Source organism: Microcaecilia unicolor, chromosome 5, assembly GCF_901765095.1.
Source record: "Microcaecilia unicolor chromosome 5, aMicUni1.1, whole genome shotgun sequence".
NCBI classification, from domain to species: Eukaryota; Metazoa; Chordata; class Amphibia; order Gymnophiona; family Siphonopidae; genus Microcaecilia; species Microcaecilia unicolor.
Genome location: NC_044035.1, coordinates 354,032,874 through 354,054,697, shown reverse-complemented (window position 1 = coordinate 354,054,697; position 21,824 = coordinate 354,032,874). Strand labels below are relative to the sequence as shown.

General features: G+C 48.4%; 1 protein-coding gene across 1 annotated transcript in view; it reads right to left on the bottom strand.

The window, feature by feature from the left end:
* The window catches only part of ZFPM1 (zinc finger protein, FOG family member 1), a 344,168-nt gene that overhangs the window by 154,151 nt on the left and 168,193 nt on the right, over positions 1–21,824 (bottom strand). The window contains exon 3 of the mRNA XM_030204576.1: positions 14,055–14,150. Within this exon, the coding sequence (XP_030060436.1) occupies positions 14,055–14,150 (96 nt within the window). The remainder of the gene's footprint in view (positions 1–14,054; positions 14,151–21,824) is intronic.

Here is a 21,824-nt window from a genome sequence, read left to right as displayed (position 1 = left end):
TGGACGCAGCTGCACCGGGTGGGGGGGGGGGGGGTTGCGCAGTGTCGATCCGCCCCGGGTGGCAGCCGACCTAGGAACGTCACTGGAGAGGAGTGTGGTGGAACTGCAACGTACAGATATTTTATAAAACGGCACATGTTTTGTATGTACATACGTTCTCGTCATGCTTATAAGTGACATTTCACGCGTGGCCAGTATATGTGCATAAAATGTCCTTCGTAAACATAAGAACGTTCTTCTTGTGCATGACTCCGGTCTAGGCTCATTCAGGGGCTCTGGGTGGGCCGTGGCTGGAGTCAGTGTTTAGGTCATAGTGTAAACTGTTGTGCACAATGGAGTTTTCAGATCTGCATGCACACTCCGCACCTCATTTTCTGCAGACGGCGAAAGGGGGTGGGGGTGGGGCGGGGGAAGAGAGCCCACAGGACCTTTTGTCTTTCAGAACCCACTTCAATGAATTTTCAGGTAATCAACAGAAATAAAACATGGAAAAGAAAATAAGATGATCCCTTTTGATTAGCTTTCGAAGGTTGCCCTTCGAAAGCTAATCAAGAAATGTATTAAGTTATGTCCAATAAAAAGGTATCAACTTATTTTCTTTTCCATATTTTATTTTGTTTTATTTCCATTGATTACCTTTAAAAGTGGACTAACACAGCTACCACACCTCTCTGCTCAATGAATTTTCAGAAACAGAACTAGTTTGGTTTGAGTAATTCCTACCAGATCCATGAGTATAATAAGTACATAAGTAATGCCACACTGGAAAAAGACCAAGGGTCCATCGAGCCCAGCATCCTGTCCACGACAGCGGCCAATCCAGGCCAAGGGCACCTGGTGAGCTTCCCAAACGTAAAAAAACATTCTATACATGTTATTCCTGAGATTTTGAATTTTTCCAAGTCCGTTTAGTAGCGGTTTATGGACTTGTCCTTTAGGAAACCGTCCAACCCCTTTTTAAACTCTGCCAAGCTAAACGCCTTCACCATGTTCTCCGGCAACGAATTCCAGAGTTTAATTATGCGTTGGGTGAAGAAAAATTTTCTCCGATTTGTTTTAAATTTACTACACTGTAGTTTAATCGCATGCCCCCTAGTCCTAGTATTTTTGGAAAGCGTGAACAGGCGCTTCACATCCACCTGTTCCACTCCATTCATTATTTTATATACCTCAATCATGTCTCCCCTCAGCCGTCTCTTCTCCAAGCTGTATAGCCCTAGCCTCCTTAGTCTTTCTTCATAGGGAAGTCGTCCCATCCCCGCTATCATTTTAGTCGCCCTTCGCTGCACCTTTTCCAATTCTACTATATCTTTCTTGAGATGCGGCGAGCAGAATTGAACACAATACTCAAGGTGCGGTCGCACCATGGAGTGATACAACGGCATTATAACATCCTCACACCTGTTTTCCATACCTTTCCTAATAATACCCAACATTCTATTCGCTTTCCTAGCCGCAGCAGCACACTGAGCAGAAGGTTTCAGTGTATTATTGACGACGACACCCAGATCCCTTTCTTGGTCCGTAACTCCTAACTACTATCCATTGATTTTGCACTTAGTCGAGCTCCTGAAAATGGCTCCAGTGAGGATAATTAAAAAAAAAAAACCAGAGATTATGTCATGTCTATTTGTATAAAAGGTAACATATTTTATTTATGTATTCACTTTATAGAAAAAACATATAGCCTGCAAATACCAATGTAGTTCAATGCGGATAAAAGAGCGAACACAACGCTCAGATAATACAGTTTGTTACAAACGATACCGCACACTTAAAAATAGGTACAATGTAACCTATACAACCAACTCAGCTAAAACAACCCACCACGTTTCTTAAATAGAAAAGTTTTAAGAAGCCTTCGAAAAGCATAAAATTCACTACTTGCCCTAAGTTCCAACAGTAAAAAATTCTAAAAAGTAGAGGCCTGAGAAGAAAGCGACGATGACAAAATTCTAGTACTAGTAAAAGAGGCCCGTTTCTGAGCAAATGAAACGGGCGCTAGCAAGGTTTTCGTCGGCAACACCCCCCCCTCAACTCCTTTGTTGTTGTGGCATTGCTCCGCCCTCAACGTCATGACGTTTGACGCGAGGGCGGGGCCCGTAGCGATTTCCCACCCCCCGCCTCCCTGCCAACCCCTTCGTTGTTCTGCCCTTGCTCCGCCCTCGAGGGTGGGGCCCGTAGTGATTTCCCACCCACCCACCCCACCCCCGCCTCCGTGCCTCCCTCCCTGCCAACCCCTTCGTTGTTCTGCCATTGCTCCGCCCTCGAGGGCGGGGCCCGGAGCGATTTTGGTGGCTTCACCACCACGAACCTTCGAACCTTTTTGAGGGAAGTCAGGGCTTGGCTTCACTGACGTCACTGTCTTCAGAACGTTGAGGGTGAGTTTTATATATATAGATAAATGGGTACCTCCTTTCAGGTGCCCCAGTGCTGTGCAGGAAGACCTCATTTCTATAACAGAATCTGGGCTCTTACATTTATGTCCCTGCGGTTACATCAGCCACAGACCTGATGCACCTTCGGGCACCTAAATGAAGCCAGGGTGGGCGTAACTTACAGTATTCTGTTTGAGACTCTGATATGTGCTCTGCCTCTGATGACAGAATAAGCCCTTGCTCAGCTCTTGCCCTCTGGGCAGTAAGGCTGCTGTTTAAAAGGTAACAATCTCCATTCCTAACTGCCTGATGTGCCTTTAGCTTTGGCAATGCCAGCTGTTTCTCAAACACCATTAGTCATGTTCGCAGGATCTCTGATAAAATGCAGCTGCCAGTGTCTTGATAAATTAGTTCCCTGTATTAGGAACCTGGTCTGTCACGGCTGCGCCTCCCAGGTCTCACATCCCTCCAAGAGCATGTTCTGATGTACCTGGGTCATGAGCAGGAGAGCAAAACCCAAGAAAAACACAGCAGTGCGCAAATCATCTCAGTACAGACATAAGGACAGCGGAAGCCCCATTCCCAGGACCCGCACCCTGCTCCAGCAAGCCCACCACGTTAATAACCAGTTCTAAGTCACACCTGCAACATAACAAGGAGGGAAAATATCCCACCCAAATCTTCTTGGAATTTGCGGTATCACTCAGGCACCTTACCTGTGCTAATGCCCTCTCCTCCCTTCTACTACATACCCAGGCCTGCGCTAATGCCTTACTACTACTTTTCATTTCTATAGCACTACTAGACTTACACAGCGATGTACACTTGAACATGAAGAGACAGTCCCTGCTCCACAGAGCTTACAATGTAATCAAGACAGTCAAACAGCACACATAAGGGATAAGGACAAAGAGTAACAAGATTCCGGAATCCCAAAGAGTAGCAAGATGATACGCTGAAACCTTCTGCTCAGTGTGCTGCTGCGGCTAGGAAAGCGAATAGAATGTTGGGTGTTATTAGGAAGGGTATGGAGTCCAGGTGTGCGGATGTTATAATGCCGTTGTATCGCTCCATGGTGCGACAGCACCTGGAGTATTGTGTTCAGTACTGGTCTCCGTATCTCAAAAAAGATATAGTAGAATTGGAAAAGGTACAGCGAAGGGCGACGAAAATGATAGTGGGGATGGGACGACTTTCCTACGAAGAGAGGCTGAGAAGGCTAGGGCTTTTCAGCTTGGAGAAGAGACGGCTGAGGGGAGATATGATAGAAGTGTATAAAATAATGAGTGGAATGGATCGGGTGGATGTGAAGCGACTGTTCACGCTATCCAAAAATACTAGGACTAGAGGGCATGAGTTGAAGCTACAGTGTGGTAAATTTAAAACGAATCGGAGAAAATTTTTCTTCACCCAACGTGTAATTAGACTCTGGAATTCGTTGCCGGAGAACGTGGTACGGGCGGTTAGCTTGACGGAGTTTAAAAAGGGGTTAGATAGATTCCTAAAGGACAAGTCCATAGACCGCTATTAAATGGACTTGGAAAAATTCCGCATTTTTAGGTATAACTTGTCTGGAATGTTTTTACGTTTGGGGAGCGTGCCAGGTGCCCTTGACCTGGATTGGCCACTGTCGGTGACAGGATGCTGGGCTAGATGGACCTTTGGTCTTTCCCAGTATGGCACTACTTATGTACTTATTCCGTGCAGAATCCCAAAGAGTAGCAAGATTCCGGAATCCCAAAGACTACTACTACTTTTCATTTCTATAGCACCACTAGACGTACACAGTGCTGTACACTAAACATGTAAGAGATGGTCCCTGCTCCACAGAGCTTACAATCTAATCACACCCCCCCCCTACCCTGAACTAATGCCCTCTCGCTCCCAGTACACAGGCCTGTATGGCACTTTGCATCCTACTGAAACACCTCGGTCACCTCCTCAACTCCCCAGTTATGTAGGAAGTAAATTTTAGATTTAATAGTTTTCCTCCCTTGTTTTACCCGCACTGCGTGTAGTGATAGTAGTTATGACAAATGTAAAAAAATAAATAAATAAAACAACCAACAATAGTCAATAATAAAAACAGTAATTCTGATTATTTTATATTGTAATTTTCATTATTTCCCTTTTCTTTACTGAGGACCCTTATAATATGAGGCTCTAAGCTGTAGCTTGTCTAATACCTAAATCCAGCCTTGTACACAGTTCAGATAACAATCCATTGTTTCCTCACACTTAACGCCTACCATTCACTGTTCAGCTGTTTGTGCTGTTTTCCCAACATTGTGTATCTCAGCCCACTACTATCCTTATTCCTGAGGTTTCTCTCTTGGGTGTGTCAGGTATGGGAGTTCTCCTCAAACCATCCGCCCTGCTGAGACAATTAACAAAAACAAGGGAATGTTTGCCAACCTCTGGGAATAACATGCCCTTGTCAGCAGATCAGAGAATTCCAGAGTAAGACCCAGCAAACAGCACACCAGACACAGGCTTTCACCCTCTCCGCCATCTGCCCTGCATCTTCTGCCGTCCTTACTGCTCACACACAAACGGATCTCACAGATAAAAAAAAAGAAAGTTGAGCTCCTCAAAGTTTTGTTGTTTTTTTTTTTATATCCCTTTTGCCAATTCCTCTCCCTGATAAGTGCAGAGCCTGCAGAGAGACGATAGAATGCCTATCACCACAGCGGGTGGGAAAGGAAGGTCCTATCGGGACGGCATCAGCTGCCAGCCACACAGAAATTAATATCACTCCAAGTACCAGAATAGAGAAGGGCTGGAGGCAGCCGATAGTGAAATATCTTTGACACGAAGGCTGCAGAGCCCCTGCATCACAGAGGGACCCGGAGCCTGGATCACTGCACACGAAAGAGGGAAAGCACAGGGCTTGTGAGAGAACGAAGTTGCACTCAGGAATCTCATAATGGTGGAATGGAACAAGGAAACCAAGGCTGATACAGTTCGAGAGCGAGGCGTATCTTAAAGTGAAATGTTCTGAATGGCAGACTAGTTTGGAGACTGGGAAAGTCCAGTGACAGCCACACCGCCCCCTACCTGTGGCAAATAATGTCCAGAAGAATCACTAATAGCCAGTAGCATAACCACAGTTAGACAGGGGTCCATCCACCAGTGGTGCAGCCTTGCTGTCGCTGGAGAGGATCCCCAACCCCTCCAGCTGAAGACCTCGTCCGAAGGCATCCAGCACACCCTTCTGCCAAGCTCAACAGTGGGTGGCAATGTTCCTGAGCCAGCAATGCTACAACCACATATGCTCGGTTTTCTTTTTCTTAAGTTTATTTAAGGCTTCACACAAAACCCAAACAGCCGCTCGAACAAATGACAAGTATAGCAAACATAACGTAGCATTTGAAGGCAATAATCCAAGGACATACCATATGTCTTTGGTACATGGCCAAAAAACCCATTATATTAATGCACAATAGGGATGCAGTAAACTCCCTCCCCCCCCCCCCAAAAAAAAAACCCCTCCCTCCTTCCCTTCCCTTCTCTACCATATTAAATGCTATAGAAACTCACAACAAGGACGTAAATATTTCTCCCACATCCCTGTCGAAATTTACTGCCCGGGGCACTTTCCCAAACCGTTTGATATTGAGGCGGTACAGGGATTTGGAGCAGTAAAGCTCGATAAAACCTACTGATGATTCCTCTACCGCTACTGAATTGCCCGTTCCAAAAGAGCACCTCTACCCAGGCTCTATGACGAACAAAGTCCGAAACCTGTCTAAGCGGATGAGGTCTCGCTGGGAAAGGCCGTAGTCTTCCCGCAATTCATCAAAGGGAATCACTGTGCCATCCTCTACCAGTTGCCCTACAGTAGATATGCCCTTTCCCTCCCAACTGGAGTAGGCTCTATCCTGCTGGCTCAGTTTTCAAGCGTGTTCGTTTCACGTGTAAGAACCGAACACGCACAGGGTGAAAGAGTCGGTGACTCAGGAACGCTGCCATTGACTGCTGAGCTTAACAGTAGGGAGGGTCTTGGTGCCCCTTTGAAGGAGGACTTCGGTTGGTGGGGCTTGGGAATCGCTGCCAGCTAAGGTTTTTATAATTTAAGATGGAGGGGGCCACTGGGGATTGGGGGGGGGGGTAAAGAGGAAACTTTGTGCTCATCCATTCTGCCCACAGACCCACCCACCCACAGCCTCTGGAATCGCTTCATTCGCTCCCAAAACATCAAACTTCCTATCGATATCTGTTCTGTACAATTTCAATCCAAGCTGCCATACAAAGTGTCATGGAGGTAGCAGTTGTAGTGGACGGTGAGAGAGGTCCAGGGTACCTCAATTATAGGCACCCCGCTTTCCTTATACACGCTGCAGGTGCTGATTGCAGGCCTGTAGTCCACAGTGGGATAAGCATAAAGGAATCCTGTGCCGAAGGAATGGATCCTCAGGAGCTTAGTCAAGATCGGGAGGCGGGGCTGGTGGTTGGGAGGCGGGGATAGTGCTGGGCAGACTTGTACGGTCTGTGCCAGAGCTGGTGGTGGGAGGCGGGGCTGGTGGTTGGGAGGCAGGAATAGTGCTGGGCAGACTTGTACGGTCTGTGCCAGAGTCGGTGGTGGGAAGCGGGACTGGTGGTTGGGAGGTGAGGATACTGCTGGGCAGACTTATACGGTCTGTGCCAGAGCCGGTGGTTGGGAGGCAGGGCTGGTGGTTGGGAGGTGAGGATAGTGCTGGGCAGACTTATACGGTCTGTGCCAGAGCCGGTGGTTGGGAGGCAGGGCTGGTGGTTGGGAGGTGAGGATAGTGCTGGGCAGACTTATACGGTCTGTGCCAGAGCCGGTGGTTGGGAGGCAGGGCTGGTGGTTGGGAGGTGAGGATAGTGCTGGGCAGACTTATACGGTCTGTGCCAGAGCCGGTGGTTGGGAGGCAGGGCTGGTGGTTGGGAGGCGGGGATAGTGCTGGGCAGACTTATACGGTCTGTGCCAGAGCTGGTGGTGGGAGGCAGGGATAGTGCTGGGCAGACTAATACGGTCTGTGCCAGAGCTGGTGGTGGGAGGCAGGGATAGTGCTGGGCAGACTTATACGGTGTGTGCCAGAGCCGGTGGTGGGAGGCGGGGCTGGTGGTTGGGAGGCGGGGATAGTGCTGGGCAGACTTATACGGTCTGTGCCCTGAAGAGGACAGGTACAAATCAAAGTAAGGTATACACAAAAAGTAGCACATATGAGTTTATCTTGTTGGGCAGACTGGATGGACCGTGCAGGTCTTTTTCTGCCGTCATCTACTATGTTAGCTGCTCAGCCACTGATCAAGCAGAGTGAGTGAAGGAACACAAGAAACAAAGAGAAGGGGCCATGGGTCATAATTTTGGGCTGCCAATCGCCCTGTTCCACCATATGTCAAAGGGTTCCACACAAGGACACAATTAAGGAGGCCACGGAGTGTTCAGCCTCTCTAAAATTGGGAAGCCTCTTCTCAACAGAACGTCACAATGAAATTTAAGTGCAGTACAATACGAGGGGAACTTTCGGGGACCCCAGCTTGTCGGTTGATGAAGAGAGGGAGGCAATGGTTATCAATAGGCAAGACAACACTGAGTAGATCTGTCATCAGTACTTTACAACTTATAGAAAAGCAAATCATAGGCTTAAAGAGGGCAAAAGATGAAATTCAAATGTATTAATGGGAAGGGAGGAGGGCAGAATATCAGTTCGCACACCCTTCTTTTCTTTCTGTCACGGCTCTGCAAGTTTCCTGTTCCCTCTGCTGACGTACAATTCAGTAAATGATGAAGAAAACCTATGGACTGTGAGCAGGGCCGCTGAGAGACTGAGCCAGGCTCAGGGCAAGGCCGCGCCCTCCCCCCCCCCCCCCCAATCACTACTTCTGTCGCATCCCTCTCCTGCTCCCAGGCCACCTGCGCCGCAGTTCCCAGTCTCCACCTACCTACTCTCTTGCTCCCTTCTACCTGCTGTCCGACCCCCTTCATTTAAATTAAAAAAAAAAAAAAATCTCTAAAGCAACAGGCATAGTGCCTTTTCTGCGAAAGTGGCAGATCGCCTCGGGCGGGCCTTCCCTCACTGTGTCCCGCCCTCGCGGAAATAGGAAGTTACATCAGAGGAGGGCGGGACATAGTGAGGGACGGCCCGCCCAAGGCGATCTGCTGCTTTCGCAGAGAAGACGCTATGCCTGCTGCTTTAGAGATTTTAGAGCCTTCCCTCACTGTGTCCCGCCCTCGCGGAAATAGGAAGTTACATCAGAGGAGGGCGGGACATAGTGAGGGACGGCCCGCCCAAGGCGATCTGCTGCTTTCGCAGAGAAGACGCTATGCCTGCTGCTTTAGAGATTTTAGAGCCTTCCCTCACTGTGTCCCGCCCTCGCGGAAATAGGAAGTTACATCAGAGGAGGGCGGGACATAGTGAGGGACGGCCCGCCCAAGGCGATCTGCTGCTTTCGCAGAGAAGACGCTATGCCTGCTGCTTTAGAGATTTTAGAGCCTTCCCTCACTGTGTCCCGCCCTCGCGGAAATAGGAAGTTACATCAGAGGAGGCGGGACATAGTGAGGGACGGCCCGCCCAAGGCGATCTGCTGCTTTCGCAGAGAAGACGCTATGCCTGCTGCTTTAGAGATTTTAGAGCCTTCCCTCACTGTGTCCCGCCCTCGCGGAAATAGGAAGTTACATCAGAGGAGGGCGGGACATAGTGAGGGACGGCCCGCCCAAGGCGATCTGCTGCTTTCGCAGAGAAGACGCTATGCCTGCTGCTTTAGAGATTTTAGAGCCTTCCCTCACTGTGTCCCGCCCTCGCGGAAATAGGAAGTTACATCAGAGGAGGGCGGGACATAGTGATGGACGGCCCGCCCAAGGCGATCTGCTGCTTTCGCAGAGAAGACGCTATGCCTGCTGCTTTAGAGATTTTAGAGCCTTCCCTCACTGTGTCCCGCCCTCGCGGAAATAGGAAGTTACATCAGAGGAGGGCGGGACATAGTGAGGGACGGCCCGCCCAAGGCGATCTGCTGCTTTCGCAGAGAAGACGCTATGCCTGCTGCTTTAGAGATTTTAGAGCCTTCCCTCACTGTGTCCCGCCCTCGCGGAAATAGGAAGTTACATCAGAGGAGGGCGGGACATAGTGAGGGACGGCCCGCCCGAGGCGATCTGCTGCTTTCGCAGAGAAGACGCTATGCCTGCTGCTTTAGAGATTTTAGAGCCTTCCCTCACTGTGTCCCGCCCTCGCGGAAATAGGAAGTTACATCAGAGGAGGGCGGGACATAGTGAGGGACGGCCCGCCCGAGGCGATCTGCTGCTTTCGCAGAGAAGACGCTATGCCTGCTGCTTTAGAGATTTTAGAGCCTTCCCTCACTGTGTCCCGCCCTCGCGGAAATAGGAAGTTACATCAGAGGAGGGCGGGACATAGTGAGGGACGGCCCGCCCGAGGCGATCTGCTGCTTTCGCAGAGAAGACGCTATGCCTGCTGCTTTAGAGATTTTAGAGCCTTCCCTCACTGTGTCCCGCCCTCGCGGAAATAGGAAGTTACCTCAGAGGAGGGCGGGACATAGTGAGGGACGGCCCGCCCAAGGCGATCTGCTGCTTTCGCAGAGAAGACGCTATGCCTGATGCTTTAGAGATTTTAGAGCCTTCCCTCACTGTGTCCCGCCCTCGCGGAAATAGGAAGTTACATCAGAGGAGGGCGGGACATAGTGAGGGACGGCCCGCCCGAGGCGATCTGCTGCTTTCGCAGAGAAGACGCTATGCCTGCTGCTTTAGAGATTTTAGAGCCTTCCCTCACTGTGTCCCGCCCTCGCGGAAATAGGAAGTTACATCAGAGGAGGGCGGGACATAGTGAGGGACGGCCCGCCCAAGGCGATCTGCTGCTTTCGCAGAGAAGACGCTATGCCTGCTGCTTTAGAGATTTTAGAGCCTTCCCTCACTGTGTCCCGCCCTCGCGGAAATAGGAAGTTACATCAGAGGAGGGCGGGACATAGTGAGGGACGGCCCGCCCGAGGCGATCTGCTGCTTTCGCAGAGAAGACGCTATGCCTGCTGCTTTAGAGATTTTAGAGCCTTCCCTCACTGTGTCCCGCCCTCGCGGAAATAGGAAGTTACATCAGAGGAGGGCGGGACATAGTGAGGGACGGCCCGCCCGAGGCGATCTGCTGCTTTCGCAGAGAAGACGCTATGCCTGCTGCTTTAGAGATTTTACAGCCTTCCCTCACTGTGTCCCGCCCTCGCGGAAATAGGAAGTTACATCAGAGGAGGGCGGGACATAGTGAGGGACGGCCCGCCCGAGGCGATCTGCTGCTTTCGCAGAGAAGACGCTATGCCTGCTGCTTTAGAGATTTTACAGCCTTCCCTCACTGTGTCCCGCCCTCGCGGAAATAGGAAGTTACATCAGAGGAGGGCGGGACATAGTGAGGGACGGCCCGCCCGAGGCGATCTGTTGCTTTCGCAGAGAAGACGCTATGCCTGCTGCTTTAGAGATTTTAGAGCCTTCCCTCACTGTGTCCCGCCCTCGCGGAAATAGGAAGTTACATCAGAGGAGGGCGGGACATAGTGAGGGACGGCCCGCCCAAGGCGATCTGCTGCTTTCGCAGAGAAGACGCTATGCCTGCTGCTTTAGAGATTTTAGAGCCTTCCCTCACTGTGTCCCGCCCTCGCGGAAATAGGAAGTTACATCAGAGGAGGGCGGGACATAGTGAGGGACGGCCCGCCCAAGGCGATCTGCTGCTTTCGCAGAGAAGACGCTATGCCTGCTGCTTTAGAGATTTTAGAGCCTTCCCTCACTGTGTCCCGCCCTCGCGGAAATAGGAAGTTACATCAGAGGAGGGCGGGACACAGTGAGGGAAGGCCCGCCTGAGGCGATCTGATGCTTTTGCAGAGAAGACACTGCGCTGCTGCTTTAGAGAATTTTTTTTTAATGCAGAGGGTCGGTCGACAGACAGAAGGGAGCAGAGGGTAGGCAGGTGGAGGTGGGACTGCGGTGCCAGCGGCCTGGGAGCAGGAGAGGGCGAGAGACTCCGGCGCTGGGCCCTCCTTGATGGCCTGGGCCCGGGGAATTCCCCCCCCCCCCCCCCCCCCCCCCGGCAGCCCTGACTGTGAGAGCAAGATCCCAAGGCCCATCATTTCTGCTTGTTCCCCCACAGTTGGAAAGTGGTTGGAAAAGCAATACTCATGTGTACCCGGCTTCATCTCCGATCAGGACTCTCCGTCTCCTACAGTTTGACAGAAGATGAGCTCAAGTCTACACGCTCACACATGTGTAAGGAAAAATCACTGCCAATCCTCTAGAGCAGGGTTTCTTAACCCAGTCCTCGGGGCAGGGCAAGTCCCATCAGGTTTTCAGGATATCCACAATGAATATGCATGAGATGGATTTTCCTACTAAGGAGGAGGTGCATGCCACTCTATCTAATGCACATTCACTGTGGATATTCAGAAAACCCGATGGGACCTGGCATGATCCGAGGACTACGCTGAGAAGGCCTGCTTCAGAACTAGCCAAAGATATCCACGGACTCCCTTAACCTTGACCATCACAATCATTCGCGGTTCCTTTTATCATTCACTTTGTGATGGGCAAACATCCAGATGATATATAAATATATCTGCAGTTCTCAGCTGCTTGGAAAGGGATTGGAGAGCTGAAGGAATGTGTGCTGGTGTGCCCTTCTTTCCAAGCACTTTGACAGCAAGGAATGCAAGCTCACCATCTTTCTCTGAGAGAACAGCCTCAGGGCTTAGATCACCCCTGTTCTCTCATGGGCCCGTTTACTAAGCCGCGTTAAGTGTCTACGCGCCCCCAACACACACCAAAATGGAGTTACTGCCCGGCTCTTGCAGTAATTTCATTTTTGGGGCGCACGCCGGAAAAATAATTTTTATTTTCGGACGCGCATAGGTCATTACCGCCCGGTTACCACGTGAGACTTTACCGCTAAATCAATGGCTGGCGATAAAGTCTCAGACCCAAAATGGATGCGCGGCAGCTTTCACTTTGCCGCATGTCCGTTTTCGGCAAAAAAATTTTTAAAAGGCCTGTTTTACAGGTGCACTGAAAAATGATTCTGCACACGCCCAAAACCTGCGTCTACACTATTGCAGGCAGGCCATTTTTCAACATGCCTTTGTAAACGGGCCCCTCACCCTTTTCCCTCCTTTACCCCTCTCCTCTTCCTCTCTGCGTTTCCCCCTGATGCCCTGCTGCTTGGTATTTTCACACTCAGGCACAGCTGCAAATACTTGAACTACATTTTCAACAAATCCACAGATACCTTCAAAGTTAATTTTCAAAGACAAATTATTTGACTCATTTTTCAGAAGATCAGCTTTAGAAAAGACAATGCATACAAAAGGTCCTGCAGAATCTTTCATCTGCTTTACCCACAGGCGGAGTCCAGAGGAAAAATATTTCTGAACATGCGAACATTAAAATACTGACCTCCCCCTGGACCCCTGCTAGATTTGGCTGCTGGCATGGGGACAAAACAGTTTTCATCTCTTGGAAAATTCTCCTTCCCCAATTACAGTGTGTAATTATTTTCTATTATTTATATCCATTATAATGAAGGTGTTAAGCCCTTAACAATAAAAACAAATGATTTTTGTCTGCAAAGCGCGGCAGGTGAGAACTGGGGGCAGAATCACCCTATAAATAACTCCAGCCACCTCTAATTAAAAAACACATCTCTTACCACACTCACTTTCTGAACTCTCTAATGCAGTGTTCCCCACTACAAGGTCTGGGGACAAGTGACGGCCCCCACTGAATCTAGGTACGGCTCCCTGACTCTCTTCCCTCCGTATACACACGCTGATTTTTGCTGCTGGCACTGCCTCAGGATAAGAATGTGTTGTGTGTGTCTCTGTGTTGCTTGTGTGTGCCAGGGGCGAGCTACGTGGGGCCACGGGGGCACGGGCCCCCACAGATTACGCCCTGGCCCCCTCACATTTGACCCCCCCAGGCGCCGCCCCCCCCCCCACATCAGGTACCTTGTTTGCTGGCGGGGGTCCCCAACCCCCGCCAGCCGAACAGTCTTCTTCAGCGCCGGTCGACTCCTTACGTCCTGCATGGGGCTACATGCACGGTGCAGGACGTAAGGCTTCAGAATCAGATGATCACACAACGAAGGCGCTGGAATCGACTGGTGCTGAAGAAGACTCTTCGGCTGGCGGGGGTTGGGGACCCCCGCCAGCAAATAAGGTACCTGATGCGACGGCAGGGCAGGGGGTGGGCGGCGGCGGCGGGGGGGGGGGGGGGGGGGTTGCGGCTGTCCAGCATGGAACAAGTTAATTGACGTTTCTGTTTTAAGGGAAGCTTTGTTTGAGCTAATTCCCATTTGTAGATGTGGCCAGAAATACTTGTCAAAAACACTGGATGTGGCAGAGAAATTTCATAAGAATCGCTTTAAACAGGGCTCCCGGATTAATTGCTTACCCTCAGTGAGTCGCTTTTCTCGAAAGGGTCCAAAGTGGCGGGGGGGGGGGGGCGGCTAAACAGTGCCCTCCACCTCGGGCTCTGGACCCCTCCCGCTGAGGTCTGCCTACGCCCCTGGTGTGTGCGCACACCTGAGTGTGGAGAAATACAGGAGCCTTCCCTTACACAGTTACGGCCGTCTCCTCGTCCGAGTTCGCCAATGCCGAGCCTCCAGGATTGGAATGGTAGAAGGTGGCACTTGCTGGATCTCTGAGCAAGCGACTCTCGTGATATCTGATTCTTACCTGGACCGTTCCACGGGTTCGGCTCCTTCTTAACCCCTTCAGGCTCTTTGGTTTCCAAGTCTTTCGGGCTCTCGATGGCTTCCTTGGCTTCAATTTCTGAAAATCGAAGCAAAATGAAGGGAAATAAGAATTACAAGAGGATTCTTTGATCAAAGAAATATACTAAACTGATCAGTTTTCCTTGCAGCCCCCGTTCTGAAATGCTGGGGTCCATTTTCACAGAGCCCAGTGAGCTAAGTGCCACAGTTAAGCGACACGATTGGCCCCTTTCAAATTTGAATGAAGTGAGTGACTAAATCTAACTATTCTAAGGGGTTAATTTTATTATGGGGAGCCAAGGGAAATAGTGAAAAAATTTACCTATTTTATAAGAAGGTACTGCGTGGAAGTGTGTAGCTTTTCAAAGTGTTGTGTTTACCGTGTTATTTAACACACACACAGGTTTCTTTAAGGGAGATGAAGTAACTTAGGGGTATTTTTACAAAGATGTGCTGAAAAATGGTTTGCAGTAGGGTAGGCACAGGTTTTGGGCATGCGCCAATCCATTTTTTAGCGCGCCTGTAAAAAAAAAAAGGCCCTTTTCCCCCCCCCCGAAAATGGACGTGCGGCAAAATGAAAATTGTCGTGCGTCCATTTTGGGTCTGAGACCTTACTGCCAGCCATTGACTTGGCGGTAAAGACTCACACGGGAGAACATGGCAGTGATGACCTACGCGCGCCAAATATCACTTGGCATGCGTCTGTTACACGCGCCCGAAAATAAAAAATATTCTCAGACGCGCGCCAAAAATGAAATTACTACAAGAGCCACGCGGTAGTCTGCCGGTAACTCCATTTTGACGTGCGCTGGGTGCGCGTAGACGCTTATGTGCTTAATAAAAGGGCCCCTTAGTGGTTAGAGCAATGGGATTGAAATCCCATATCTGCCCCTGCCTCTCCTTGTGACCTTAGGACAGTCACTATCTCAGATCGTCTCACATTGTAAGCTCTTTGAGGCAGGGTCTTATCACCTCTGTGCAGTGCTTTGTACATCCAGCAGTGTGATAAACTAAGCACAAAAATGCTCTTGAGGTATTGGTGTAAATTGGTGCACGTGAGGACAGGCAAATCTGTAGGAAACACAGTTACAGTGAAACCTTGGTTTTCGTTGACCTCGGTTTTCGTCGGTTGCCTTGGATTTCGTCGAAAAAGAAGGACGTCCATCTCCCAATTTGTATCAGAAGATGGACGTCCTTCTCCCGATTTTGGGTATCCTCGTTAATTCCCTCCCCGCTCCCCCCGTTTTCTATTTCTGTTGATGGCTCTCTCATTCTCCCTGTCTCCTCAGCTCGAAACCTTGGGTCATCTTTGACTCTTCTCTCTCCTTCTCTGCTCATATCCAGCAGATTGCCAAGACCTGTCGTTTCTTTCTCTACAACATCCGTAAAATCCGCCCCTTTCTTTCCGAGCACTCTACCAAAACCCTCATCCACACCCTTGTCACCTCTCGTTTAGACTACTGCAATCTGCTTCTTGCTGGCCTCCCACTTAGTCACCTCTCCCCCCTCCAGTCGGTTCAAACTCTGCTGCCCGTCTCGTCTTCCGCCAGGGTGGCTTTACTCATACTACCCCTCTCCTCAAGTCTCTTCACTGGCTCCCTATCCGTTTTCGCATCCTGTTCAAACTTCTTCTACTAACCTATAAATGTACTCACTCTGCTGCTCCCCAGTATCTCTCCACACTCGTCCTTCCCTACACCCCTTCCCGTGCACTCTGCTCCATGGATAAATCCTTCTTATCTGTTCCCTTCTCCACTACTGCCAACTCCAGACTTCGCGCCTTCTGTCTCGCTGCACCCTACGCCTGGAATAAACTTCCTGAGCCCCTACGTCTTGCCCCATCCTTGGCCACCTTTAAATCTAGACTGAAAGCCCACCTCTTTAACATTGCTTTTGACTCGTAACCACTTGTAACCACTCGCCTCCACCTACCCTCCTCTCTTCCTTCCCGTTCACATTAATTGATTTGATTACTTTATTTATTTTTTTGTCTATTAGATTGTAAGCTCTTTGAGCAGGGACTGTCTTTCTTCTATGTTTGTGCAGCGCTGCGTACGCCTTGTAGCGCTATAGAAATGCTAAATAGTAGTAGTAGGTTTTCGTTGGTGCTATAATATGTATGTCCTAATTAATTAAAAATATTGAATTCTACAAGGATCCACATAGATTTAGGCACGGAAATACTGGTATCCCAGCCATGTACATGTGTATTCTATAAAGGAAATTTGACACCTACTGTCCTTTAAAGAATAGGCGCCCTCTTGGTGCCAAAACATAACAGCTTCTCTATAAGTCCCTTATGGAATTAAGCCCCTACAAGTGAACAAATCCAGGGCCAGGATTTAATCAAAGTACAGAAGGTATGCTCTGAAATGTAGACATGGGATAACACTCCTGAATCTAGGCCCCCTTCCCCCGAGAGTACCTCTCCACTCTCATGTCTCCTTACACTCCTCCCCAGAACTCCATTCACTGGGGAAATATCTCTTATCAGCACCCTTCTCCTCCACTGCTAACTCCAGACTCTGTTCCCTTTATCTTGCTGCACCACATGCCTGGAATAAACTTCCTGAGCCCGTCTGTCAGGCTCCATCTCTGGCCATCTTTAAATCTAGGCTAAAAGCCCACCTTTTAGAAGATGCTTTTACAGCTGTCCAAGGCAGAGGCGTTGAGTATTGCTGAGGAGCTATAAGAACAAAGCCACCCTCCCCTTATTGATATATGTAGTTGATTTGTGTTTGGCCTCATGGAGATGTTTTATTTATCATGGTGTGGATCTTTGTCTTGATGTTGGATTGCTAATAAACAGATTTAAACATAGAAGATGCTTTTAACTCCTAACCCTTACTCACTTGTTCAGTACCCTTATTTTATCATCCCCACCTTAGTAATTCCCTTATCCTCTTGTTTGTCCTGTTTGTCTGTGCTAATTAGATTGTAAGCTCTGTTGAGCAGGGACTGTCTCTTCATGTTCAAGTGTACAGCGCGCTGCGTACGTCTAGTAGCACTATAGAAATGATAAGTAGGAGTGGTAGTCTTTGGGATTCCGGAATCTTGCTACTCTTTGGGATTCCACACGGAATCTTGCTACTCTTTGGGATTCCGGAATCTTGCAACTTTTTGTCCTTATCCCTTATTTGTGCTGTTTGTCCTAATTAGATTGTAAGCTGTGTTGAGCAGGGACTGTCTCTTCATGTTCAAGTGTACAGCGCTGCATATGTCTAGTAGCACTATAGAAATGATAAGTAGTAGTAGTAGTAGTCTTTGGGATTCCGGAATCTTGCTACTCTTTGGGATTCTGTACAGAATCTTGCTACTCTTTGGGATTCCGGAATCTTGCTACTCTTTGTCCTTATCCCTGGTTTGTCCTGTTTGTCTGTCCTGATTAGATTGTAAGCTGTGTTGAGCAGGGACTGTCTCTTCATGTTCAAGTGTACAGCGCTGCGTATGTCTAGTAGCGCTATAGAAATGATAAGTAGTAGTAGTATTCAGATCTGTTAAAACCCATGCGGATTGTGAAAAAATTTCAGGAAGATCTTTGGAAACTGGAAGACTGGGCATCCAAATAGCAGATGAAATTTAATGTGGACAAATGCAAAGTGATGCACATTGGGAAGAATAATCCGAATCATAGTTACCTTAGGAGTCGGCACTCAAGAAAAGGATCTAGGTGTTGTAGACAATACGCTGAAATCTTCTGCCCAGTGTATGGCGGCAGCCAAAAAAGCAAACAGGATGCTAGGAATTATTAGGAGAGGGATGCAAAATAAGACCAAAAATATTATAATGCCTCTGTATCGCTCCATGGTACAACCTCACCTTGAGTACTGCATTCAATTCTGGTCGACATATCTCAAAAAAGATATAGCATTATTAGAAAAGGTTTAAAGAAGAGCAACCAAAATGATAAAGGGGGTGGAACTCCTCCTATATGAGGAAAGGCTAAAGAGGTTAGGGCTCTTCTGCTTGGAAAAGAGACGGTTGAGGGAGGATATGATTGAGGTCTATGAAATCCTGAGTGAAGTAGAAGGGGTAGAAGTGAATTGATTTTTCACTCTTTCGAAAAGTACATAGACCAGGGAACACTCAATGAAATTACATGGAATACCTTTAAAACAGATAGGAGAAAATTATTTTTCACTCAAAGAATAGTTAAGCTCTGGAACTCGCTGCCGGAGGATGTGGTAACAGTGGTTAGCGTATCTGGGTTTATAAAGGTTTGGACACATTCCTGGAGGAAAAAATCCATAGTCTGTTATTGAGATGGACACGGGGGAAGCCACTGCTTGCCCCGAGATTGGTAGCATGGAATGGTGCTACTAATTGAGTTTCTGCCAAGTACTTGTGACCTGGATTGGCTACTGCTGGAAGCAGGATACTGAGCTAGATGGACCATTGGTCTGACCCAGTATGGCTATTCTTATGTTCTTAGAGAAGAAAATCCTGGAGACTGGCCGTAGTCAGCTGCTGGGGGTATAATTACAAATGGAGTGGATATTGCACCATTCGCAGCAGAAAGCATTTCTAATCAACCTGAAAATCTGAAAGTGGGCAAAGCTACGGGGCCAGATGGGATACATCTCAGAATACTGAGGGAACTCAGAGAAATCCTGGCAGGACCTCTAAAGGATATATTTTTAATTGATCCTTAGAGACAGGAGAGGTTCTGCGGAATTGGAGAAAAGTGGATACAATTCCTCTTCAGAACAGCGGGAACAGGGAAGAAGTTGGAAACCACAGGCCGGTAAGTCTCACGTCGGTGGTAGGAAAAATAATGGATACTAACTTTCTGGAATAAACAGGATCAGAGGCAACATGGTTTTACCAAAGGAAAATCCAGCAAAACAAATCTGAATGATTTCTTTGACAGGGTGACCAAAGTACTGGATAAAGGGCATGCACTCAGTGTGATCTAGTTGGATTTCAGCAAAGGCTTTGATATGATTCCTCACGGAAGACTTATGAATAAGCTGAGAGGGCTGATCTTAGGACTCAAAGTGGTGAACTGGATAGGAAACTGGTTAACTGACAGGTGAAAGAGTGTGGTGGTAAATGGAATCCGCTCGGTAGAAAGGAAGGTGAGTACTGGAGTGTCTCAGAGGTCGGTTCTGGGGCCAATTCTGTTAATATATTTGTGAGAGACATCGCTGAAGGGTTAGAAGGGAAAGTTTGCCTATTTCCAGAAGACAAGAAGATAGCCAATAGAGTGGATACCCCGGAGGGAGTAGAAACCTTGAGAAGAGATCTCCAGAAATTAGAAGAATGGTCAAAGATCTGGCAGTTAAAATGTAATGCAAAGAGGAGGAGAGTGATGCATTTGGGGTGCAGAAATTCAAAGGAGATGTATGAGATAGGAGGCGAGAGATTGATGAGCAGAGCTCAGTACAGGGTGATGGTGACGATGTTGTCGGAGGATCACGAGGTGGCAAAATAATGTGACAAGGCAGTGACCATGGCTAGAAGGATGTTAGGCTGCATAGAGAGAGGTATAACCAGCAGAAGAAAGGAGGTGTTGATACCCCTGTACACGTCATTGGTGAAGTCCCACTTGGAATACTGTGCCTAGTTTTGGAGGCTGTATCTTGCTAAGGATGTAAAAAGATTTGAAGTGGTTCAGAGAAAAGTGACAAAAAAGGTGGAGGAGTGGCCTAGTGGTTAGAGTGGTGGACTTTGGTCCTGAGGAACTGAGTTCAATTCCCACTTCAGGCACAGGCAGCTCCTTGTGACTCTGGGCAAGTCACTTAACCCTCCATTGCCCCATGTAAGCCGCATTGAGCCTGCCATGAGTGGGAAAGTGCAGGGTACAAATGTAACAAAAATAAAATAGATACTATTGGAGATTCTACATGGAATGTTGCTACTATTGGAGATTCTACATGGAATGTTGCTAATGGAATACCCGTACGTGCAGGACGTCAGACTCACAGAAGCAGAAGCCTGCGTGGCCACATTGGTGATCTGCAAGGGCCGACTTCTACATGGAATGTTGCTAGTGGAATAGCAACATTCCATGTAGAATCTCAAATAGTAGCAACAGTGGAGGAGTGGCCTAGTGGTTAGGGTGGTGGACTTTGGTCCTGGGGAACTGAGGAACTGAGTTCGATTCCCACTTCAGGCACAGGCAGCTCCTTGTGACTCTGGGCAAGTCACTTAACCCTCCATTGCCACATGTAAGCCGCATTGAGCCTGCCATGAGTGGGAAAGCGCGGGTTACAAATGTAACAAAAATAAAATAGATACTATTGGAGATTCTACATGGAATGTTGCTACTATTGGAGATTCTACATGGAATGTTGCTAATGGAATACCCGTACGTGCAGGACGTCAGACTCACAGAAGCAGAAGCCTGCGTGGCCACATTGGTGATCTGCAAGGGCCGACTTCTACATGGAATGTTGCTAGTGGAATAGCAACATTCCATGTAGAATCTCAAATAGTAGCAACAGTGGAGGAGTGGCCTAGTGGTTAGGGTGGTGGACTTTGGTCCTGGGGAACTGAGGAACTGAGTTCGATTCCCACTTCAGGCACAGGCAGCTCCTTGTGACTCTGGGCAAGTCACTTAACCCTCCATTGCCACATGTAAGCCGCATTGAGCCTGCCATGAGTGGGAAAGCGCGGGTTACAAATGTAACAAAAATAAAATAGATACTATTGGAGATTCTACATGGAATGTTGCTACTATTGGACATTCTACATGGAATGTTGCTATTCCATTAGCAACATTCCATGTAGAAGGCTGCGCAGGCTTCTGTTTCTGTGAGTCTGACGTACGTGCAGGACGTCAGACTCACAGAAGCAGAAGCCTGCGCGGCCACATTGGTGATCTGCAAGGGCCAACTTCTACATGGAATGTTGGAATAGCAACATTCCATGTAGAATCTCAAATAGTAGCAACAGTGGAGGAGTGGCCTAGTGGTTAGGGTGGTGGACTTTGGTCCTGGGGAACTGAGGAACTGACTTCGATTCCCACTTCAGGCACAGGCAGCTCCTTGTGACTCTGGGCAAGTCACTTAACCCTCCATTGCCCCATGTAAGCCGCATTGAGCCTGCCATGAGTGGGAAAGCGCGGGGTACAAATGTAACAACAAAAAAAAAAAGAGTTTATCTTGTTGGGCAGACTAGATGGACTGTGCAGGTCTTTATCTACCATCATTTACTATGTTACTATGACTGTACAAAGTAGTCTTATAATTTCTGATTGTCAGGCTTGAAAATTATTCTTTATAAAAACTTCAGTGTTGCAAGCTATGTCCTGAGTAAAGATAACGACGTTCAGGGTCAGGGACGAGCACCCTTGAGCGTGATAACATGGGATCTGATAGTTCTCTGATACAAGAAACCCATCTTGCAGCATCTGATGCACAAGTACTCAAGGCAGGTTGGATAGGGAAGTCTTTCTTCTCTGCTGGGCATTCGACACGGCTGGGGTGGCAACGTTAATTAGGAAGGGCAGGCCCCTTGTAAGGTCATTGTCAAACGGACAGTTAAATGTAAAGCTCCAAAGCTCATCTGGATGCACTGTAAATATATCGCAACTAACCTGTAAATATATCACAACTAACTGAGAAGAATCCCCGTTTTCACAGACAATATTACAGACAGTCCTGGTCTGGTGGAATTCACCAGTACTACTGGGTGAAGATGTCAATAGTGTAATCGATGAGGGAATGGATAGATCAAAGGAGAAGGATGTTAATCAGAAATTTTGGGACTCTCTGGCTGATTTAATAAA